The sequence below is a fragment of the Oryzias melastigma genome, linkage group LG4 (genome assembly GCF_002922805.2).
Source record: "Oryzias melastigma strain HK-1 linkage group LG4, ASM292280v2, whole genome shotgun sequence".
In the NCBI taxonomy this organism is placed as follows: Eukaryota; Metazoa; Chordata; class Actinopteri; order Beloniformes; family Adrianichthyidae; genus Oryzias; species Oryzias melastigma.
In genome coordinates, this window is record NC_050515.1 from 28816489 (window position 1) to 28840611 (window position 24123).

The following is a 24123-nucleotide window of genomic DNA, read 5'->3' on the forward strand; positions in this document are numbered from 1 at the left end:
TGATGAAAACTATTAATTTTGCCATTCTTGTTTTCATAATTAATCTAGAACTGCTAAATTCCACAAAGCACACATTTTTTTCCTTAAAAAAAAGGCCACATATCAATTTGCGATTAATTGCGAGTTAACTCTAGACAATACGATTATCTCGATTAAAAATTTTAATCGCCTGACAGCTCTAATATAAATATATTCAAATCTTATAGTAGATTATTCATGTATTTCTAAACAAATGTGTATAAATGTGTAAACTCAAAATTGAATAAAATTGAAGAATTGAAAGAATCTAAAAATATCTGAATTGTATCGATTCAGGCTCTTGTGAATTGAATCGTATCTTTCTGGAATTATTATCGATACCCAGCCCTAGTTTCCTTACACCACCAGGTGTAGGTAAAGGAGCCACCGGCGCCACGCTCTAACGCTCATGTGTTGCAGATCTTTAAAATGTGGAACCGGGAGCTGTATGTCAGAGAGCAGCAGGACGCTTACGAGTTTTTCACTAGCCTGGTGGACCAGCTTGATGAACATCTCAAGGTATCACTTTCACACGAGTGAGAACAAAGCACTCATGTCTGCTCAGGTTTACTGAACCCCCCCACGTCCCCACTTCTTACCTGCAGAAAATCGGCAGAGAACAAATATTTAAGAACACATTTCAGGGAATATTCTCTGACCAGAAGATTTGTAAAGATTGTCCACATCGGTGAGCAGCAGTTCTTCCCTAAATTGAACTTGTTTGGAAATGTAGTGTTGACTGTAAGAGTTTTCCTTTGCAGATACGAGCGAGAAGAAACATTTATGGCTTTGAACCTCGGGGTGACTTCTTGCCAGAGTCTGGAGATCTCCCTGGACCAGTTTGTTAGAGGAGAGGTGTTGGAGGGCAGCAATGCGTACTACTGTGAAAAATGCAAAGAGAAGGTCTGTGTGCTGTCCACTGTCTTCTCTTGCTCCTGCAGCATGTGTTAAAGAGTGTGTTTGCACAGAGGACCACAGTGAAGCGGACGTGCATCAAGTCGCTGCCCAGCGTCCTCTGTATCCACCTCATGCGCTTCGGCTTCGACTGGGAGAGCGGGCGCTCCATCAAATATGACGAGCAGATACGGGTACGAGAGGCTTCTGACACCCACACCTGGGCTGCCGTTGGACTAAAGTCTTTCTCTTTTGCTGAGCAGTTCCCCTGGGTGTTGAACATGGAGCCCTACACGGTTTCTGGAATGGCTCGTCAGGACTGTGGAGGAGAGGGTGGCGAGGGGCGAGGAGATGGGGCGTCAGGAGGCTCGCCCAGGAAGAAAGTTACCATTTCAGAGAACTATGAGCTGGTGGGAGTGGTGGTGCACAGCGGCCAGGCACATGCTGGACACTACTACTCCTTCATTAAGGACAGACGGTAAGAGCCCGCTTCTTCTGAAGGGTTTGTGTTTGTGCAGCTTCAAGCTGTAAAGCTGGTGTCCAAGCGTTTAAAAAATGCTGCTCCAGTTTTGCAGGCAGAAGCTCAAAGGCCTCTTTGGGGCACATGAATGCAGCATCAGACTGTGGGATGCTCTCCATTGTAAGCGTGTCCAGATGCCAGTCTGGGAGGCAAGAACGTTCATAGGGAAGGTGGAATGAAGCCATGCTGCTCTGGCTCCTGTCACACTTTCTCTGACAGACGCTGAACACCAGTGCCATGCTCGCCGGGTCTGCCGTTAGAAAACTTCCCAGACGTGTTGAGAATCAACTCAACTTCCTGTCAGTAGAATGACTCAGTCTGGCGTATTAGGTCACACTCTGGTTTACTTCTCATGTGTGATAGTGGCATTCGCTATGTTGACAAGTCTGTGCTTTTCGTTGGCATCAGCCAAAATTAGGGGTGCAACGGATCTCAAACTCCCGGTTCGGCCAGCGTCCCAGTTTGGATCATTTTTCGGTTCAGTGAAAAGTAAAAAAACGACGGCAAAAAAACAACAGGAAAAAAGCCTAAAATTTATTTTTGGAAAAGGTGTATATGTGTATATATATATATACACACGTGTGTGTGCCAAACCGTAGCTTGTGATCCGTTACACCCCTAACCTAAGCAGTCTTGCATTAGATTTGGTTTGATTTAGTTTTCATTTTGTCTCACATTTCTGACTCTAGAGATGCTCCAAAATTTCTAATAATGTCCATAAAGAAGCACCCTCAACCCAGTTGGACCACGTATTTCTGACCTGCACAATTCTGTCCTCACATGAATCTGTTTAACTGCCAGTGGAAAAATCGAAGAGACGAAATAGTAGACCTCCACAATCAACTGAAAATGTACCGTCATGGCGGTGTCAGGCCAGAGCGGTAGGCGTACCCCAGAAGGAGGCATAAATGCTGATAGGTGGTCTCTGGCTGCAAAAATGCTAAACTATCTCTCTGTAGTTTGAAGTAATAAATCAAATAAAGTTCTTTGCATTAAACCAAAGGTATGGAGCTCTTCATGTCATTGACCAATCACTGGAGCCATGGTGATACATGCTGATGGTATGAAGAAAAAAAAACATTTTTCACGACACGTGACCAAAAAAGACTTACCATGACTGAGAGAAACATCTCAGAGGATGTGGAGAAAAAAAGTACGTCTGTTTGGGGTTTAACAGATCTGATCACCTGCACACAGGTGTACCACAGACCCCCCACCCCCCACCTCCTGGCGTGCATCATTTAAATAACATTTTCAATCAAACGCATAATTTGCACCTCAAATTCACGCCTACCATCTTTGTTTTAACGATCGTCAAAGTCGCTGCCTAATGATGCACTTTTGTTGATGTGAACATCTTGAGTATTTTTTTATGTAAAGGAATATTCATGAGATCAAAGATGTTATTAGTGTTTTTTTATATAAAGTCCTCAATGAGCACATTTTTGATGTGTTTAATGTGGGTTTGTGTTTTGAAGAACTTTTAATTAAAAGTAGAGATGTCCCGATCAGGTTTTTTGGGCCCGATCCGATTCCGAGTCATTTGATTTTGTGTATCTGCCGATAACTGGTCCCGATCAGATACTTTTATAAGACATTTAAACATGAATAAATTGAAGAAACAGATTAGTGTTGTCCCTTATTTATATTTCATTAACCTTCTTTTATCATTTAAAACATAAATAAAACACTTCTGTGAAGTATCGTTAATAAACAAGTAAAATACAGCAAATAATATAATAATAATATAAATAATAATAAATAATAATAATAATATAAACTAGGAAAGAAAATACAATTTTCTTGTTATATAAGTGATAATTAGTCATGTGATAAAGTTTAGTGACTTTAGCTTTAACATCTTTAGAGCTATTGAACATTTTTGACCAAATGTGATTCCTGACCTCATTTAAAATGATTAAAAATAAATCATGGCTTTGTTTTAGCATAAAATTTAATGAGTGTTCATGAATAGCTGATTTCATTATTAGTTTTAATTTATTAGTTTTATTGATTTATTTTTTTTTTAAGATTCAGTGATTCTTTTTTAAGTTCTTAAGACATCACATTTTCAGTTTTATTACCACAGTAGTTAATTTTCTTAACTGTTATTTCTCTGTCAGATAAATAAAACAGGCATATCAAAGGACAGCTCGGGTCCTAAGGACTTAAATCATGGCGCTAGCATGTAGCAGTTAGCAGCTGCTGTGTAGCCGTCTGCCTGTAGCATGATGAGCTTCACATTAAAAATAAAAAAAATACTGTCTTTTTCTGTTGGAATACCTTTATAGGTTGTTGGTTGAGTTATGACAAGCCAATAGAGACACTTGCTGTCAGTTTAAAGTGTTTTTAAAAGAGTTATTGGTCCCGGAAGTTAGCTTTCTAGCTAGCTTTGTTTACGTTAGCCTTCTGCTTGAGCTGTTGCCGTTTTCTGCTGCGTTTTCTGGTGATGACATTTTGTGATCTTTTCATGACATGCAGACTTGGAGTAGAGTATTTATTCGGAATGATGAGATGAAAGATAAAGCTCGGATCATAATAAGAATGAATGAAATATCCAATCCTGATCAGAAAAGGAGTCCGATTCCGATCGAGTCCCCAATCACGTGATCGGATCGGGTCATCCCTAATTACAATACTATTAAAAATATATGTTGTAACCGTTTCAAAAAAATACATCTTTAGCTTTAATCTAGTTATTTTTACCTTTTTTTTCCGCTTTTCACTGATCTGAAAAAGGATCCCGACCGTGACGCTATAACCTTTAAATGATCTGAACTGTGAGTTTAGTGATCTGTTCAGGGGGTTTCACAGCAAATGTCATTCGCGCGACAAATTCAGGTGCCCTGCCCCTCTTTCGCCGCACGGCACATTCACTGCTCGCTACTTGTCAAAAAATGTGTTTCTGACGCCGTGGTCGCATGTGGGAGGAGCTACCAGCTCTGTCTGTGGATGTCTCACTTAGAATGAATGGGAGACACATATGATGTTGAAGAATAAGGTTTTTCGTCGTGCCGACTGTTCCTATTAAATCAGAGCTCTCCAACCTCTAAGCTGCAAATCGATGCCCCGCCCCTCTTTCACCCCACGGTGAATCTGCTGCTCCCCGCCTGTCAAACATGCGATCCTGAGCATGAGTCTGCGGTTGCGTGTGGGTGTCTGTAAATTTTAAGGTGCTCACACACTGGCTGTGTCACGCGCATTCCAGCGGCCAGCCACAATAAAAAGTCCATGCAAACGCGAGTAGGAATTCTGCTCTACACGCGTTTGCATAGAACCCCACCAAAAGCGGCCACCCGAATGCGCACAGACACAGCCAAGGCGCGAGCACCCCATACCTCCAATGAATGGAAGACACATAGATCAGATTTGACTATTGTGAGGAGTTCTACAAAAATCTACATAAAATGAAATCCTTAAAGATTTTCTTGGTACTGGAGCTTTAATCTCACTCTGGGGGTGTGTCTGGATGACAGCCGCCTCTGCTGTGTTTGGGACTTTGTGACTGAGTTTGAAGGCTGTCCCGGGGGGGGGATAGTGTATCTTTTTTATTACTGTCTCAAGGAAAATAAGTAAAACATCACAGTTCAGGAGACCCGAGCAGGCTGTGCGTCTCCTGGAGTATTGAGCGAGCTGCGCTGAAGTCCGGGAGGTCGGCTGCAGCCAGAGAACCGCAGCGGTGCGACAGAACAAAACACTCGTATTAGATTAATATTCTACCCACTGATCGGGTCACTGAAAGCGGCACATGCCCAAAGCTGAGTTCCTGATTGGCTGATGCGACCTGCCAAACTTCTGGTATTTACATTTTGGCTGCACCACCTGATTCGCGCCTCGCCACTCAAATGGAGTTGCTGGCAGACTTTCACACCTCTCCAGTCGCTCAAATCGCGCCGCGGGGCTTCAATTCGTCTCAGAGCGCTCCTGTACCATTGATTGACATCGGAGTTGTCCGCCTCTGCCACATGAATCGGGTTCGGTGTGAAAGCACTTTAACACCCCAACGTCGGTTATTTAGAGACACTGTGGTTCCTGGACAGGCGACGTTCTTCAAACTCAATGCAAAACAAACTCAAAATTATTTAAAGAAAACTCAGTGAAATGGAAATGCATTATTATTATTATTATTATTATTATAAATATTTTTTAGATATTTGTCCATTCATAGCAAGTCATACCATCATCACAATTTCTGATTTTTCTCATATCATGAAGGTCTACTAAATAATGAATGAGTGGAAAAAGCTGAGTCTCCTCATGCCCGGTCTGTGTTTTACAGTGGGAGCAGCCGCGGACGCTGGTACAAGTTCAATGACAACGTGGTGGAGGAGTTCGACATGAACGACGAAACTCTGGAGTACGAGTGCTTTGGTGGAGAGTACCGCCCCAAAGTTTATGACCAATGTGAGTTCATGACATGGAGGAATTCCTGTGCAACCCACTCCTGGGACAAGTGTGAGTGAAGTGTTTTGTGACTGCTGTGTGCAGCAAACCCATACCCCGACGTGCGCCGGAGGTACTGGAATGCATACATGCTGTTCTATCAGAAGATAAGCGATCAGAACTCGCCTGTTCTGCCCAAGAAGAGCCGAGTGAGCATCATGAGGCAGGAGGCTGAAGATCTTACGCTGTGAGTCAAGCATTCTCAGCATCATGCTGGTGATGCTCAGCAGGATCTTCTCCTGTTATTCCAACAGTTCTGATACCCTGACCAGCACTTTGCTCTTTGCTATGCCGTTTTTCATGTGGATTTTCCTTTTTTCTCCCAGCTCTGCCCCATCGTCCCCTGATGTCTCCCCTCAGTCATCTCCTCGCCCCCCAAGAGCCAACAATGACCGCCTGACCCTCCTCACTCGGCTAGTCCGCAAGGGTGAGAAGAAGGGCCTGTTTGTTGAGAAGATGCCCGCCAGCATTTACCAGGTACAGCCATGTTTCTAACCATGCTGGTTCCTGGATCTGCTTTCATGTCTGAGCATCGCTGACATGAAATCCACTTTCTTTGAGTCTTCTCCAGATTGTGAGAGATGAGAACCTGAAGTTTATGAGGAACAGAGACATCTACAACAGCGATTACTTCAACTTCATGCTTTCACTGGCCTCTGTCAATGCAGTACGTGTTGTTGTTTTATGTGATTCATAGAATAATACAGGCTTTAGTACTCAGAATGACCTCACTCTTCTGTTTTGGAAGCAGTTTTCTCTCAGAGACTCCAAAGTTCAAATGCTTACATTTAGATTCTACTGTCCTTCTGTTTCTGATCAGAACTTGCTCCTGAACCAGTGCAAACAAACACAGTAAATCCATGCTCCCATATTTGCAGACCAAATTAAAGCATGCTGATTACCAGCCCATGGCCAAGGAAAGTCTCCAGCTGGCTGTTCACTTCCTCTTCCACACCTACCTGCACACCAAGAAGAAGCTCCGGTAGAGAAACTCATCCGTGCACAGGAAGTTCCTCCGTCCTTCTTGAGAAGAACTCATCTGGTTTTTGCTGCAGGGTGGACACGGAGGAGTGGATGGCAGCGGTGGAGGTGCTGCTGACCAAGAGCAGCGAGGCCTGCCAATGGATGGTGCAGTACTTGGTTGGACCAGAAGGACGAGAGATCATTAGGTACCACTTGTTGGAAGGTGGTGTGGTAATGTCCTGATGTTGAGGTTTTTCTGCTTCTGCCAGAAAAGTCTTTCCTGTTTTTTAGATCCTCCTAAAGCTGTGTTCACACCAAATGCTATTCACACTGCAGTCGTGTCCAGTTTATGTTTTATTCTTTTCATGAAGAATATCACATTAACATATTCACCAACGTCCACACATCTCCATTACTGGAAAAGAACAGCCAGAAGAACAAAAGTCTTCTATTATTTGTGTCCTTTTATCACCTCCCCAAGAAAGGAGGGGCCTCTGGTCACATGCAAGAGGACACCAGAAACAATCTGTAGCCGGAAGTGGAAATTTCTTAAACTTTAGGAAATTATATTCTAAAAACTTTTCAGTTCTATCAACTTTTAAGCTTTTAAATGTCAATAAACTGTAACCGTCTAACAGTTTAGTGTGCAGAATGAGCTTCAAATGAACAGAGTGTGTTAATAGTTGGATTTCTTTTAAGTCAGTATCTACAAGTGTTCAGATTTGTATAACTACACCCCTTTACCTTTGAAGCCAGCCAAATGCTGTTTTTTTCTCTGTGAACCAGCTGATCACATAAGACGTTATGGTATGTCGAAGGGAAAAAAGGTCGAAGCTTAAAACGAGGGGTTCTGGTCGAGGACTTAATGATTTCAGGCACAAATTACGTTTTTGTGGCTGGCTCCTGCAGGGGGAGGAACTTCTGGCTATTCATTTTCGAGCACCTCTCTATGTTGCCAGATTCTTTCTTTTTTTTTTTTTTTTGAGTTTATTCAAACATGTTAATTTATACATTTAGTCATATGTTACAGTCACATCTCCCTTAGCAAAAACAAAAGGGAAAAAAGAGACGATCCTCAACAGTCTTTACCGCCTGTCAACACACACTAACTACAAATCACACATTCCTCAAGTTTCATCTTGATAAATATATGTATTAGTACAGCTTTTCGGGATTTCCTGTTGAGAATTCCAAACTTTCACCCCAACAAAAGAAAACCACGTCTGCTTCAAGCAGTACGAGCAGCTTGAACCCTAGAATCATTTCTCCTCCTGTGATATTCATCTACTGAGGTGCAGACAGAGTTTCTGAAGGCTCTGTGCCTCTGTTTTTAACTCTGACCATTCCTCTAAAAGTTTCAAAGTTAAGTCAAAGTGCAGGTGTGATCAGAGGTCCTGCAGCAGGGTCTGAGCATTGAGCACAACGCTTCAGTCCACGGACGTAGCGACAGAAAGCGTCCGTCATTCAGATGTAGCTCCAGCAGCAGGAGTGAAGCTCACTGAGAGTCTCTGAATGATCTCATGAACCCAGACAAGGAGACAGGATTACTGATGATTTTGTAAAACTCTTCAAAAGAATTAAACCTGATCTCTAAACATCATCCGTGTCTTCCATACACAGACACTTCTCCATGTAGCGATCTGGCTGGAAACATCTGCTGGGAGCTCCTCCCACACTGGGGTGTCCAGCTCACAAACACATTTTTGGACTGGCGTTGAGCTGTGAATGTGCTGTGTTTCGAAGGAGAAAAGAATGTGATGCGTGAATCGCGTTTGGTTGTGAAGGCAGCGTGAGGCTGTGTGAACATACACACCTGTAACCAGGTGATCCTCATGTTCTGTCCTGTCCCTTCTAGTTTAGAGGACCTTCAGTCAGGTCAGCTTCACTTCTTTCACGGTTGCCAAACCCACCAAGTACGTTTGAAATAATGAGACTGCATCTGTCTGGGGAACCTAGTAATTTTAATTTTACATTACTGCTAAACTGTAATTTGTGTCTGCTGGGTTCAGTTCTTCATGAGGCTTCATGTCAACACATTCATGACTGCTTCCCTCGTCTGACATCACGTTTCCATCGGTCAAAATAGCCGCCACTCTCAGGAATGTGAACATTTACAGACGGTAGCTTCCTAATGCGATGGATGGACGGACGGATGGATACTTTATTGTCACTTGCCTTCATACAGCATATTGAAGACTAAGTGAAATTGCGTTTCCTGGGACCGTGAGAGTGAATAATTAAAACAATAATATAAAGTGTTAGATAAGAACCTGAAATACGAGTAAAATGCCAATAAATACAAATAAAAGAGCAATAAAAGGTACAGAAGAGAGTGAGAAAGAGCACTCCCACTCACCCTAACTCTTCCATCCCCCACCACCCCCCAGCTACTTCCCTTCTTTAGCACTCTCCAGCCTGTGTTTAGCAGAGGGGATGATGGGTCCTCACATGATTGGCTGCTGAGCATGAGCAGCACAGACAGAAAATGTCAAACTAAGTGGAGGTTTGAGGCCCAAACTTCCAGTTTAAAGAGCTGGAGCACAAGAAAGAGTTCCACCCCCCCTGATGACTGTGATTCCTGTCACTGCAGGGCCTGTCTGCTGGAGTGCAGCGTGCGAGAAGTGAGGATTGTGGTGGCATCCGTCCTGGAGAAGACTCTGGAGAGCGCGCTGCACTTTGGTGACCCCGGGCTGGACGGTCTGACTGATGCCCTGCTGTCCTTACTGGACAAAGATGTTCCTGAGAACGTGAAGAACTGCGCGCAGTACTTCAGCCTCTTCAGCAACTTTGCTCAGAGGGTAATTGTCCTGTTGTGGACGCGGCTGTTGGAAGGTGAGGGGTTGTGAGCCTTCATTCTGCTGCTGTCTCTCAGGGGGGGAGTCCCTGTCAGCTGCTGCTGAAGCACTGCGCTTACCGCCGGATGCTCGTCTTCCTGCTGGGCTCCAACAGGCAGAACAACCAGGTAGAGGCATTTGGACCAAGTTCCACTCCCTCAGTGTTTGACTGCTCCCTAAACACACATCGGAAATCAGAGACGGACATGAATGAACAGAGTTGTCTGTGGTTTTTCAGAACCGGCGCTGGAGTCCCGCTCAGGCTCGGGAGTTTCTTCACCTCCACAGCACTCTGGCCCTGATGACCGTGCACTCTGACCTCACGTCCCAGCGGACGCAAGGTGAGGCGTGTCCAGGCTGACACGTGTAGCCACTATAGCCTTGACCTGATTGGATTTTTTGGTCCTCTGCAGCCCCCGGGGGGTGTAAGCTGCGTCAGAGCAGCATCCCGTCATCCCTGCTGCCGCTCCACCCGGACATTCTGGCCTCGCTCTTCACTCCAGAAGGACAGCCTTACCTTCTGGAGGTAACGGGCTTCAGAGTCCACATGTGATTGAAACCTGCTCGGCCCTGGTGTTCACCTGGTTTTTGGGATGGTCTGCAGGTGATGTTCGCCATGCGGGAGCTGTCGGGACCTCTGACCCTGCTGATTGAAATGGTGACCTACTGCTCGTTCTGTAACGAGCCCTTCTCCCTGGGGGTGCTGCAGCTACTAAAGGTAAGAGCGCCTCACCGCCGGCCTGACAGGGCAGCAGACATGAAACGCTGATCAATCCTCTCACAGGCCCAGCTGGAGACGGCTCCGCCCCACGAGCTGAAGAACGTCTTCCAGATGCTGCAGGAGCTGCTGGTGAGTTTGTCATCCATCCATCTGCATCTCTGTTGGGAGTCTGTCTGACTTCTCCTGCATCTGCAGATGGTGGAAGACCCGCTGCAGTCGCAGAGGCTCAAATATGCATTTGAGTCAGACAAAGGACTGCTGGGTAAGTGGCTGCAACCCTCAGAATACTGTGCTGCAGCGTGCCTTTTATTCCTGAGCGCTGTCATAACAGAACCTTCTTCCCAGCTTTGATGCACCAGAGCAACAACATGGACAGCCGGCGCTGCTACCAGTGTGTGAAGTTTTTAGTCACGTTAGCTCAGAAGTGAGTGTTCCTGTCCTCCTGTCTGGACTTCCTCTGCAGGCCTCACGCTGACGCCTTTGCTTCATGCTTTCCTCAGGTGTCCTCAGGCCAAGGATTATTTCAAGGACTTGTCTGGTCACTGGAGCTGGGCGGTGCAGTGGCTGCAGAAAAAGGTGAGCTCCGAACGGCAGCAGCTTTTCTTCTGGTTACAGCAGGAGAACAATGAAGGAAAAGGAGTCCTGCTGTTTCTTCCAACAGGAATGCCTGTGGTTTGTAACGTGCCATTTTTCTTATTCATGCCTTTGTTCTTCTAAATGGTTTCAAAGCCCCACCATGTTAGTTTTCAATGGTCTGAATCTCTATCATAACTCATTCCTTTGTTTTTGTCTTGTTACGTTCCTAAAGAAAAGTCTAGAGAAGAGTCATACTGCAGCTGGACTGTCTCTGGGTCTGGTTCCTTCCTCATCCCCAAGCCTTTTTGTTTGAGGAACCCCCTCACTCTGTTTGTGAGGAGCTTAACAACAGTAGTCATGTCTGTAAACCAGGGATGTAACCATTCAGTCAGGCCTCAACTCGATTCACAGTTTAAAACTCTTAATTTAGATTTTCTCCGATTTATTTATTTATTTATTTTTGCCCCACAATGAATTAAATGTATTATAGGGCAAATATGTTTTCTTTTTGTCCCTTACATAAAATTGTCTGTTTTCTTATTAAAGGATTCCATACAAATAAACAATTCTACGTAATGTTGAAATGATCACAAATGCTTTCATACTCTGTTCATGTTGGGCTCCATGTGACTGACCGCTCTGCTCAGCACAATCCCCCAGCCACTGAGCGCACACTCGCACTCAGCGCAAATGACCGTTCACTCCCAGCGTGCTCAGAAGAAAAGACCTAACCCTTTGCTTGTTTACATTAAAAGTGGGGTCATCTGGACCCCACAAGACAGTGGGCTGAACTTTTTTTTATCATTGATTTTTGAGTTTCACTAATGTCCATGGCAGACATAAAATCCCGCCCACATTTGTCATGGAAGGAATCACACATCAATATGTGGGTGGAGTCATCTGGACCAAAAGAGAGTGGAAGGGTTAAAAAGAGAGTTAATAGAAAAGAGCACGGCTCCCAGGAAGGAGTCGGAAGCGAAACAGTCATGAAGTTGTGTCGTCACCATGACTGTTGTCACAGTAGATTGGTCAAAGTTGCAGTAATGTTGTGATGAAAATGTATTGTTGCTGGGGTAGCAATTAATCTCGAATTCGCTTGAATTTGTATTAATAGTTGAGATCACAACATCATGAAATCCTGGAGGGACTGACTTATGTGAAACTTAAATCTGAAGTTTCCCAATGACACAGTTTCCATTAAATCATATTATGTGATAAAACACAAACCAACTCATGCGATAAGTCATTAAAAACACAACGAAGGAGGAGAACAAGTATTGTTTTATTTGATTCACTGAAAGAAGCATTTGGGTGACGTAACAGCAGTGTAGTGCACGTTCAGCGTAGCTAGTCAATTGACAGTCTCACATGCATGTGAGAACTCTGTTCAGCTGGATAAGCACCTGGACTATTTTTTATGTTTGAAAACACAACAAGTTTCTGTCACCTCTCATACTCGTCCTCAAAGGAGACTTTAGGTTGCAAGCTGCAGCTACAGATGAAGCGAAGAGGAAGTCTTGGTTGTTGATTTTACGGAGGAGCAGTACGATTCTGCTCGATACACAACTTATAATGAGCTGTGAAGCTGTTGGATCTCTGGTGGCGCCCGCTGTAACACTCAGAGCAGACACTTCATATCAAGAAGGGCTTTTCATTTTTAAAAAGTGTTTCCATTGCAGTTTTGTGAAAAATGTATGTTTCAATATGCACCAAAAACCATCTCCTCTAAGCACAAAAACTTTTTTTAATAGTTGCAAGTTTTTTAAAAATTGTGGTGTTTCCATTAAGAGAATTTATCAAAAATCCAATTAGTGAGATTTCAGAGTTAATGGGAATGTTGTTGATATGTGCTTGAGAAACATTTGTTTCAGAGAGTTCTCAACGCATCACTCTGTCTTCAGATGACTGAACATTACTGGACTCCTCAGAGCAACGTCTCCAATGAGACGTCCACCAACAAAACCTTCCAGCGCACCATCTCTGCACAGGTACGCATGCACAGCGCAGCTCTAACAGCCGCTGTGTTCGCTCCGTCACCTGCTGCTCTCTGCTTGACATCTGCAGGACACGCTGGCCTATGCCACGGCCCTGCTGAACGAGAAGGAGCAGTCCGGCAGCAGTAACGGCTCCGACGGCAGCCCGGCCAATGAGAATGCAGACCGCAGCCTCCGACAGGTAGGCTTCACCAGTAGGACTTGTGAGTGAGTCACTGCTTTTCTGCTGCTCGCGTCGCCAGAAGGAGCACAATGAAGAAAATGGATCACCCGTTTGAAGCCAGCCTCTGCCTCCCACAGATGTTATTAGCAGCCTTTCTTCTTGACTTGTCATCACGTCAGCACAATGAAAGGCTGCCAGACTTTTTCTGGCTCCAGCGCTGCAGATAATGAAATGTCTTATAGCCATGAAATGCTGTCACTGCCTTGCAGAGGAGCACGCTACAGCATCTTTGTGCTCTGCAGGGGTCAGAGTCCCCCATGATGCTGGGAGATTCAAAGAGCGATCTGGAAGACGTGGACCCCTAACAGGCCGGACCCCCCAGAGGAGAGGCAGCACAGGTCCAGGCAGCCGGTGGAACCGGGCTGCACTTCACCTCTGATTGTGCAGGACAATGGGAAGCCAATCAGAACTCTTTATCACAGTCGCCATGGCAACCAAGGAGCTATGAATACATATGAACTACTTCCTTGCAGACCAGCCAAGGCGCTGATGGAGACGCATTATGGTTGAGGGCAGCAGAGTTGATTAAGGTGAAACGTGCAAATATCCTTCCACACAATCACGGATGACTTCAGTTTATCCTCTTTAATTATTCATTCACTGGGAATGACAGCCAGGTGGAGGACGGGTTCGGGTTGTGTTTTAACAATTTTCCGCTCATATTTGCCAATGTTTTCTGGTAGACATTTTCACTGTTCCACAGTAGTATAATTTCCAGTGCATACTCTTACTTTTCAGTCGGTTGTGTCTGAAGCTGCGCTGGAAGAACTGACCCCAGGCTTCTGTACAGAAACTCCTCCACACGAGCACTTGAGAGAGAGGTGGGCTTCAGAATGCACTTTATAGTCCAGTTCAGCTGTTGTGAAGTGCAGCAGCCGGGGTCAGTTCCTCCACAGCTGGAGTCCTCTTCTTCTTTTGCTTTTAATTCTTCACCTTTGCAGTGCCACTTATGCAGACGCACAGATAGCAAACCACTCGACCTTTGACCCGTGGCGACCGCGCTGTTGCCACGGGGACAGGACGGGCTGTGTCTGGGGAAGCAGTGCCATGCTCAGCACTCCTGCGTGTGCCGGGTCTCATCCTCCTCATCAATCCTCGTTTTCCTGTGATGCTGGACAGCATCTTTAGGAACTTCAGCCTTATGCAAGAAAACGCTGACCTTGAAGGTCAGCGGAGGCGGGCCTTCGGTGTGGCCGGGGCAGAGGGTAGGAGGAGCGCGTATTATTTTTTAGGTGCCAAGGTTACACACACGCACAAAAACCAACACACTATGAAAAAGTTGTGAAAATAAACATGCAAGTGTGTGTGTCACTCATTCACTCATCATTGCGACATGCTGTTGGCGTCACGGTGACCTCGGCTTCCTCTCCAGTCAAAGGTTTTCTTTGCTTTGCCTTTTGGAACATGAACACAGCTCCATCCAGACGCCGCTCTGCTTTCCTGCACCACCTCATCCTGTCTCTGTGATCGGGAGTCTGAAAGTGCCTTAACCTCCCGATCCATCTCCTCTCCACGTCCGACTCCGTGAGGTGCCTCAGTCATAACACCAAGAAGTGCGTCCTGCAGCCTCGCCATGTGGCAGGAGGGTGGCGCTCCTGTGCGGCTGCAGGACGGGATGATTGGAAAATGCTGCTCGTGTTCACTCTGCGGTTAAACTTTGTAGATGCTGATGTAGTCTAGATAGTCTTAAAGAAGTCCCTGGTGAGAGCTGGTAGCAGCGGATGGTTTTCAGCTTTAACAGGTTCAGTGTTTACAGCAGGAGGACCTCCTCTCTGAAGCAGACTGAACGTCTCTCCAGCTGCTCCCCCAGCTCTGGGGCAGTAGCGGGGACTGTGGCATATGCTCTCCAGCGCCGTTGCAGCTGGTGGTAAAGCGGAGTGTTTCCATGTGGCGAGGATTGTTGTCACAAACGGGTCCTCACCGCTGCGTTTGTGCTGATGCAGTCTGTGACAAGCAGCTCTTGGCAACACCAGTTGCATCCACTCCAGAGTCTCATCAGCCCCGCATCACCACGGCGACTTAAGGGCGGGGGGGGGCTTTAAAATGATCTTGTTTTAATTCTGGAATGCAGGGAAGGGCGAGTGGGTGGGAACGGCGACATACGGGTTTTTACTGTCCTTGGATTTAGAGAATTCACCTCTGACATGGCAGGATTCTGTAATGCATGTTACCACGCAGTTTTAATTTGTACATCAGAGTTTGATTAAGGGGAAATTTGATATAAAATAAACTGGAATGCACAAACCCTCCACAAATCTTTTGCCTTGGTGTGTATGTGTGTGTTTGTGTGCGTGTGTGCACGTGTTTGTGCACATGTTCTGCCAGACTGAGATAAAGCAGTTGACTGCATTGAGGTTTTATTTCAGCTACCTTTACACACTTCAGTACAGACGATGGCTGAGAGCAGAAACCCCTCCTCCTCTGTTCTCCGCTAACGCTTCACTCCAGACAGAACCTACCATGAGGCGGGAACAGGCTAGCTAATCAAGCTGATTACCCACAACCAGCAGCCGGCAGAGCCGTCATCAACCTGCTGCTGCCGGCACTCAGCACCACGACATTAAAACAATGCACAAGTATTTACACGTTCAGAGTATCTCTGACTCTGTGGTAAATAGGATTTTAGTAAAAAGCAAAACCTCTAAAGACTTTTAGGCAGCACGCGTCTCCTGCTGCATTTAAATGTAAGATATTTGGAGTCCAGCAGAGAGAGACAGCAGGTAAACCTGTCCGGATGACAGAAGCTCAGCTGTGTTAGGAGTGTTGAAGATGGAGGTGGGATCAGTTGGCTTTAGTTTCAGGATCTCTCTGCGGGGTGACTCTGCAGCAGACGGCTACGCCTGCAGTCCTGTTCTCTCCTGCTGCTCCACGGACCAGGCAGCTGTTGTCCTTAGCAACCGGCTCCACAACGATGGACCCTTCAGAGACGGCCTTGCAGTCTGTCAAAGTCCAACCAGGGAGACAGGACAGCTCCACCTGCAGGAACAACCCAGACAGCAGAAGGTAAGGGATCAATCCTCTGCAGACCTGCAAAGCTTAAAGTCTCCTCCGATGAAGATCCTGTCTTAGAGTTTGTAACATGTCTGTGTGTCATTTTTCTTCTGAAAGAGAACACATGTAATAATAAAATAGTAATTCGGGGACTTTAAGGACTCACCTGGTCTGTGTCTGAAGCAACATTCTCCACCAGGTGGCACTCCAGAGACGAGGCGTGGCAGCACACCGCCTGTGATGTGACGATCTCCCTGGCCAGGCAGTGCCTCCTGTGTCCAGGATGCGACCGTGAGTCTGACAGGAGCTCAGCTGTGGAGTGAGATGTGCAACCTGGAAAAGAATGAACTGAAGCGACGGGAAAGCCTGTTGGCCAGCAGTTCTGACATGAGGTGTAGTTTGCATTCATGCTGGGAAGAAATCCAATGACCTCTCAGGTAACTTGCTATGGTACCATAAAGACCAAGATGCTCCAAAAGCAGGAACATTATTTCAGCTTTTGAAGATCTAAACTGAAAATCCTGCAACCCCAGAAATGAAGAGACTTGGAGAATATAAATGACTACTTTGTCTTTATGAACATGTTTTAGCTGTTGAGGCCATCGGGCAGGATTTGCTTTAAATGTTTGCTCCAAGAACATGAGAAGACCTAGCTTGCCGTCATTCAGACCCTTTAACAGCGGAGCTCCAGTGTTTCTGTTCTTTGATTTATTGTAACTTTTCAACCGTTAACACGATCATTCCAGTAGATTCTGAAGGAAAATCTACTGAATCTACTCGTGGTAACGGTTGAAAAGTTACAGTATGGTAAAGATTTAGAATTTAACCTTTGACCCCTCCATGCGGCTCACCACTGAGGTGCTGCTGAGAGTCCACACACTGCGCCACCCATCCGGGTTCAGAACCAGCGTAGGGCTGACACCTCAGCCCCGCCGCCACACAGCAGCGGGCCACAGCGTACACGCCATGACCTGATGGGCCGTTGTGGGCGACACACTCCATGTAATCGGCGTTCACCTGCAGACACACATGGTTAGGCGACCGGCCCGATGGAGCCAGAGCGCACGGCTCAACTCACGGTGATGGCTTCTCCCGCCCTGGCTCCATCGGGAGCCACGCTGCTGCAGCTCATCATTTCTTCCCCCTGACGGCAGCGGCTCACCGCCATGTCGCCACGGTCTCGTCCGGACCGCTCTGACCAGACGGAGCGACACAGGAGCTCCTGGTCTGCAAGGGAATGACAAGGCGGCGTGAGCTTGGCGCTAGCTCAGGTTGGACCAGGAGTGGGCAAACTACGACCCCAGGGGCCATATCTGGCCATTTAAACTTTGTAATCTGGCCCGCCAAACTGGAATAAATTCTGATAATTAGAGGAGTGCCAAAATATCAATATTGCGATATATTGTGACATTTAGTCCTGTGATTGATTCTTGATGGGTTCTCACGATCTTTTATTTTCATTTGAAGAGGCTGTAAAACGTTTTTTCCTTTGGTGAGACGTTCCTTTTAGGTAGATAGGGGGCGCACATTGCACCAATGTGTCTGACAGCTACTTGAATTATTAAATTTTTGTTCTGTTGTTTGCAACAATTTAGCACTAAGTAGTGTCACTGCTGTTCATGTTTACTATTGTTAACACTGAATCTTACAGAGAATTCCAAATCAATTGGTGTCGATGCTTGTCAAAGACAGTATTACTGATTTGTACTAAAGTGTTTATTATTTGTTGAACAAAATAAAACAAGCTGTTTATTGTGATTGTGTTCAAGCTAAAAATAAATGAGGATATATTTTCAAAAAAATGTGTACTTCTATATAATTCAAGTAGTTAGAGATGATTTTTACCAATTATCGCAGTATTGTGATGTCATCGATATCGTGATCCATGTAGTGCGTATCGCATCGTACCGAGTGATTCACAGCCCTATTGACAATCCTCAATGTTTTATTATCCTCGTATTTCTGGCATCTTCCCATAGACCACATGTGTCAAAGTCAAGGCCCGGGGGCCGGATCTGGCCCTCCAGATCATTTTATTTTATTGTTATTAAAGCCCTGATGTTATCTTGTGTTTATTTCTAACTTGAATAATTTTGAAATATGTTTTTATGGAGACTAAAATATTGAAAGTTATTTAAGGTTTAAGTTGATTTATTCTAGAATAATATTCCTGTCTTTTTATAATTCATAATTATGGTAAAAAGTAAAAATTTTAAAGTTTAAAAAATGGCATTCTGCTAGCTTTTTGGACTATTTTGGTATTTACTGCGATCTTTTAAGGGTATTTTTGAGTTTAGCTAATATTCCAGCTACATGCTAGCTGTTTTGGCTAACCTCAGTTTTTTTCTTAAGTTTTTTTAGGCTAATTTGGAATTTATTTAATGTTTTAGCTGGCTATCAATTTCAGAATCTTCAGCAGCCAAATGCACCTTACAGCATTCACACTAGCATTATCACAGGTAATGCTATACATCTAGTTCATAGTTATGTTAAAAAGTTACAGTTTTAACTTAGTAAAAGTGTAGTTTTAGATTGTTCAATAAATGTTTATCCTGTTTGTCCCGCGACCTAAGGTGTGTTTTGGATTTTGGCCCCTTGAGTGATTGAGTTTGACCCCCCTGCCATAGATGGCGCTCTACAGAAACCTTGTTAGTAGTGGGGGAAGATTTGTTTTCCTGATGTGTACTTTACGAGTCAGACGGTTATTTTTTGAACCCTGCATGAATGCAGCATTTCTTTAAGCATACGTTTTTTCCTGGAGGACATCAACACATTGCTAAAATCAGCTCTAAAACAAGAGCAAACAACTGCATATACATATTTTCAGTCAAAATCAAAGCATGTTTTTCGCCAGATTCCATGTCATTTCTTTCTCTTACGAGGTACCAAAACACGCCATGGAGCCACTCCTGGTCCGGCCCTTATGTCAAATTTGAGAACTCTTTGTGGCCTGCGAGTCATGATGTTTGCCCACATCTGGGTTAGAGGGTGAACCACCGACCTGCCGCCAGGTCACCGATGGAGGGCATGACGGACACCAGGTTGGGAGTGTTGAGGCGCTGCGTCTCCGGCAGAGGCAGGAGGTTGATGGTGTTCCTGATGGAGTGATGCAGCATCATCTGCAGGACCTGCACCGGGGACACATTCTGATTGGACGACAGGATCACGGCTGCTATCCCTGGACACACAAACCAAAGTGTAAGGCCTTTGAGCGTTTGTGTTCCTGCTGTCTGCATGAGCGTACCTGCGGCGTGCGCAGCGGCCTGCGACGTGCCGCTGCGGGAGGTGAAGCAGGTGCTGCAGTCACTGCTGGCGCTCACGATGTCATCTCCAGGCGCAAAGACATCCACACAGCGGCCGAAGTTGCTGCCGCCTGCACCCTGAGACATGAGCTGGTCTGCTGAGTTCACTGCCCCCACAGTGATCACCTGTGGCAGAGGTTAAAGGTCACGGCCAGCTGGTGTATCAAGTCTGTTGAGCCTAGTTAGAGGGTCACCTCGGGCTCGGAAGCAGGCGAGTAGAGGCAGGCGTCATCCCTGTGGTTCCCCGCCGCCGCGATGACCACGGCCCCGTGAGACACCAGGTCTCTGCACGCTGTGTTCAAAGACCGGCTGAAGCCGCCAATGAAAGGCAGCAGAACCACCAGCGCGTCCGCTGGCCGAGCCTGCAGGCTCACGCGGATATACTCCATCCCTAAAAGAGGCGGAGAGCTGTAAACGCCTCCCCAACCGCCAAGCCAACCGCCACACCTCCAGCTCGGTTTCCAGAGGGGACGATCATCAACCAAGAAGCCGAATGTGGAGACTCGTCAGCACAAGAACTGAAACATCCAGAGGGTCAAAGATTCTGAACAAAAACAGTATTAGGACTGAAGAGCAGCATCTGAGCATCCCAACAGGAGTTGAAGGGGAGATCTCCAAACATTTAAATCCTAATAACATTTTTTAACCCTTGTTCTATCATAGGTATGTTTACATTAAACAGGGTCATCTGGACCCACAAGCGCACTGAACTGTTTGCTTCAAGGATTTTTAATCGTCACTGGCAGGTCTGGCCCTGGGCTGCATGGCGCCCTAGTGGAAACATGATTTCTGCACAATGTGATTATTCCCCCCCCACACACACAATCGCATACACAGACACACAAATATCACTGCATGCAAAAAAAGAAGCGCTGTAGCTGCCTGCAGTATGTTAAAACATTCATTTATTTAGTTGTTTTTTTTTTTATTAAATAATAATCACTTGCATTTTTCTTTACATAATAGTTCTTTACCCTAGTCAGTACGTGGACCCCCGACTCTTGTAATGGAAGGCGGCCATGATAACCACTGCACTAACATTCGGCATGCCTCTCTCAGCAGGTAGATGTTTTGATAGGCATCTCCAGTGTTTAAGGTTTTTAGATTTCTGTTGTTCAGGGTTTTAAAAGAGCTTCGACAGATGCTGCGTCAGGAAAGGAGGGGCGCAGCACCAGACAACATTGACTATGTCAAACTTTTTAATTATTTTATTCAAGGTTTTAATTATTACCTTTTTCTAAACATTTTGCACAAAATGAGTTGTGTGACCAACTGCAAAAAAAATAAAAAGCATTGCAATTCAGCAGATGGCGCCCTAGGCGGCCGCCTAGCTCGCCTATGCCCTGGCCCAGCACTGTTCACTGGTGTCTGTGGCAGACATAAAGTCCATGTTTGTCATGGGAGGGATCACACACCACTGTAAGGGTGGGGTCATCTGGACCCATAAGAGAACACGAGTGTAAAACAAGTTTATTCTGAGCTCTGTCTTCTATTTGATCATGCCTGAAATCAGGTACTCACAGGCTGCAGCTCTTTACCTGCCAGAGCTCCTGACACTGTCCCCTTCCCCTGACAGTTGAGCACCCGCACCAGGTTGACTGCGGCGCCTCGAGCAACGCCTGAATCTGATCCGCTCACGACGCCCGCCAGGTGTGTGCCGTGACTGTCGCACTGGCTGACCTGCAGGGGGGAGGGGCAGAGGTCACAGGGATCAGGTAGAGGACGCTGGTGAGCTGCAGCTCGGGGAGCAAACCTGTCTGTGCACTCTGACGCCGTCCTCTTCAGGGACATGGTTGAAGTCTGTGATCAGCACTCGTCCTTCCACCTCTCTGTGAGTGCTCTGAACGCTGCCGTCCATCAGATACACCTCTGCCATCCCTCCGTCATCTGCAGAGGTCAGGCGGAAGGCTTTACTACAGGAGGCATCGAGTCAGATGTGAGAAACTAAAGTTGAGGGAAGTGTTTGTGAGGAGGCAGAGGCTTCTTTCAGTTTGTTTATTCATGCAGCATGGCAGGGATCAACCTCTTAGCTCATCTAAGAAGGTGCATGCGGTCATGTGCAATTAAAGGTTGCCATGGTGATGATAAATGCCATCTCATTATCTGATGAGGCTCATCTCTTACTGCCACTGATGTTTGCTTATCCTCCCAGATGGACGGAGGAGGCTGACACTGAGACAAAGTGACACATGTGGACTGTGGCTCTGACCCCATCAGTCCCCGCTCTGCCTGACCCCCCCACATGAAGTCATGTGTGGAGCTCTCTGCGGAGGGATCTTTCATGCAGCGCTGCAGCTCCGGCTCACTTGGAGGCTTGTACGTTCCGTTCTCTGGGATGCCACCGTACGGCCGCAGTAACCTCTGCAGGTTCCAGGGGGCGCTCTGAGCAAAGATGGACGAGTCCTCCTCGATGTAGTGGACATGAGGGAGCTTCACTGCCTGATGGGAAGATGGTCACATTATTTACAGAAGATTGTATCGTTTGTACCTCAACAGAAGTGATGTTAGGAACCGCTGGTGCTCCAGAGATTTCACCTGTTCCAGAATGGAGGTCACAGTTTTCTCCATCCTGCCTTGCCTCCAGGCTCCACACAACACAAAGCCTAACTTGAGCTTTTCTCAGTAAAGCTACCTCAGGGGTCAGCAACCTTTAGCAGTAAAAGAGCCATTTGGGTTCAATTTCTACTGATCAAAACCTAGAAGGAGCCACATAGTCTTACTTTAGCATTTAGGACATTTGGATTTGCATTCATGACCTTCTGTGTTTTATAATAAATATGATTTATGTCTATTTTATGCAAAATTGTGAAAAGAAACTAGCATCTCTCAAAATTGTCCTCAGATCAAAGTCTTCTCAAAGTCCGTACAACAAAATTTAAAACCCGTGGAGACCTGTCCTTTCAAGCAGTAGCCCCCGGACGATGTTTGTTCTGCCTTGCCATTAACCCTCTGGATGGTTGAATCGGTTGGTTATTTGAAAAAGCTTCTTAAGACATTTCTAAATTTAAATGAAATTTCTTCTTCTTCTTCAAAATGTGATTTTTTTATTTATTTTTTTTTTTTTACATTTGACAGAAGCCCAAATAACTTATTTTCAAAATAAAAGATGGTCTTTTCCAAACAGGATCATCTCAGTGCAGCTAGTAACTGATGTTGTTCAGCATAAGATAATATGTGCTTTTAACTCATAAAAGATCAAACTTTTTTACCAAAGTTTAGCTTTACATATAAAATCTGTTCATTCTGAGGTAGAGTTGATCAAACAAGACGTCTTCAGGTCAACAGGATGTAAAAACCTTCATAGTTTATCATCTATGTGAACCTCAGACATCAATTTATACATTTAACTAATATAAATTAAATAAATGACAATTAAGAAATCCTTACTTTGAAAAAATGCTATTTTATTTTTCCTTTTTTGGTTCTTTTTCCCCTCTTTGTCCTCAGCAGTCTTACTCTGCTGGGTTTTGTTATTTTAGTTTGGGGTTGGATCTTGGTAGTCTTAGTTTGTGGGCTTTCTACCACCCTGGAGATAAAAGATCCACATGTGGATCTGGAGCTGCAGGTTGCAGACCTCTGAACTACCTAATGCTCATGCACAGGAATTCCTATAGTTAGAATGAGCTTTGAGATCAACCTCCTTCACATCAGCAGCAACAGGTCCTGTTTCACTCAGCAAAGGCGGCAAAGTTCACAGGGTCGTTTTGCATCTCTTTGAGCTGTCACTACTCACCAACATGACAGGTCTCCACATCACCACCCGGAGCCTCCTGTGCACTTCGGGTCACTTCAGGTCACACAGAGGTCAAAGCTGCTGTTCTAGACTCTCTCGACTTCAAACTCCCTATTCCCTACAGAACTCACCAGCTGCAGAGCCTCGCGGCTCATTTTGACCAGGAAGCCCCGCAGAGCGCCGGAGAACGTCTGCAGCAGCTCCACCGGCTGTCCTCTCCGCGCGGCTCTCGCTCGCAGCCGCCGGATGCTCCTCTGGACCTGTGACTCGTGCGTGTCCCGCTGCAGAATGACCAGGTACTGACCGGGCATGCGCCATGCCGCCTGAAAGACACGAGTCCACAGATGACGCGCGCCTCCTTGGAGGATGCCCGCTCCGCAGCAGCTCAGTGGAGTCCTCATCTGCATGACTTCACCTTGTTGCATTTGAGGAACTCTGCTGCGGGCCCGGCCCCCCCGTCCTCTGGGATCAGGTCCGGGGTCCTCTCTGCGTCCTCGGGGTCGTCCTGCAAGCACACGGACAAAGATGCGCACAGACACAGCGCCCAGCCGATCTTGGCGGAGGCGCGACGCATCCCGCTCCCCTCCGGACCTCCTCTCCAAAGGGAAAGCCTGGCTCTGGCTCCGGCTCCGGCTCCGGGGTTGACTCCGCGGGTCTCTGCTGGGCTCCAGCTGCTCCGCTCCACTTCTCCTGAACTTTAGGATTTAGTCAGCAGCCGCGCGCGCGCCGTGAGCCCGCTCCCGCCTCCAAGCATCCGCTCCGACTTAACGAGAAACCAAAGGAACAATTGATTCTTATAATTGAAGGCGGGGACTGTGACGTTTCCGCGGCTCACGCCACCGCGTTTGTATCGAATGATCACCGTCGGTTCCAAACACCTCTTTCTGGGGAGTCATGTTTCATGCCCCCCC

General features: G+C 46.1%; 2 protein-coding genes across 7 annotated transcripts in view; one reads left to right on the forward strand and one right to left on the reverse strand.

The window, feature by feature from the left end:
* Positions 1–14501, forward strand: part of usp24 (ubiquitin specific peptidase 24) — a 47884-nt gene extending 33383 nt beyond the window's left edge. For all 4 annotated transcript variants that reach the window (XM_024259168.2, XM_024259169.2, XM_024259170.2 and 1 more), the window contains 23 exons: positions 439–537; positions 624–706; positions 780–921; positions 987–1106; positions 1176–1390; positions 5712–5836; positions 5921–6062; positions 6202–6352; positions 6447–6542; positions 6754–6857; positions 6931–7044; positions 9429–9636; positions 9711–9800; positions 9911–10013; positions 10086–10198; positions 10277–10390; positions 10457–10522; positions 10589–10655; positions 10739–10817; positions 10894–10969; positions 12871–12957; positions 13034–13144; positions 13429–14501. In XM_024259168.2, coding sequence (XP_024114936.1) covers positions 439–537; positions 624–706; positions 780–921; positions 987–1106; positions 1176–1390; positions 5712–5836; positions 5921–6062; positions 6202–6352; positions 6447–6542; positions 6754–6857; positions 6931–7044; positions 9429–9636; positions 9711–9800; positions 9911–10013; positions 10086–10198; positions 10277–10390; positions 10457–10522; positions 10589–10655; positions 10739–10817; positions 10894–10969; positions 12871–12957; positions 13034–13144; positions 13429–13491 — 2568 coding nt within the window. In that variant the 3' untranslated portion in view covers positions 13492–14501. The remainder of the gene's footprint in view (positions 1–438; positions 538–623; positions 707–779; positions 922–986; positions 1107–1175; positions 1391–5711; positions 5837–5920; positions 6063–6201; positions 6353–6446; positions 6543–6753; positions 6858–6930; positions 7045–9428; positions 9637–9710; positions 9801–9910; positions 10014–10085; positions 10199–10276; positions 10391–10456; positions 10523–10588; positions 10656–10738; positions 10818–10893; positions 10970–12870; positions 12958–13033; positions 13145–13428) is intronic.
* A 1025-nt stretch (positions 14502–15526) lies between these two features.
* On the reverse strand, positions 15527–24057 carry pcsk9 (proprotein convertase subtilisin/kexin type 9). Of its 3 annotated transcripts, none has more exons than XM_036211692.1 (12): positions 23628–24057; positions 23344–23535; positions 21786–21918; positions 21233–21366; positions 21018–21159; positions 19674–19870; positions 19422–19605; positions 19179–19355; positions 17256–17404; positions 17029–17194; positions 16344–16489; positions 15527–16162 (listed from the first exon to the last, which is right to left on the reverse strand). In XM_036211692.1, exons 1-12 carry the CDS (start codon positions 23784–23786, stop codon positions 15968–15970), a joined length of 1974 nt encoding a protein of 657 aa, XP_036067585.1. In that variant the 5' UTR covers positions 23787–24057; the 3' UTR covers positions 15527–15967. The 3 variants fall into 3 exon arrangements, with proteins under 3 accessions (XP_036067585.1, XP_024114940.1, XP_024114939.1); XM_024259172.2 differs by having other exon boundaries at positions 16344–16510; XM_024259171.2 differs by having other exon boundaries at positions 16344–16525.
* Between the last annotated feature and the right edge of the window lie 66 nt (positions 24058–24123).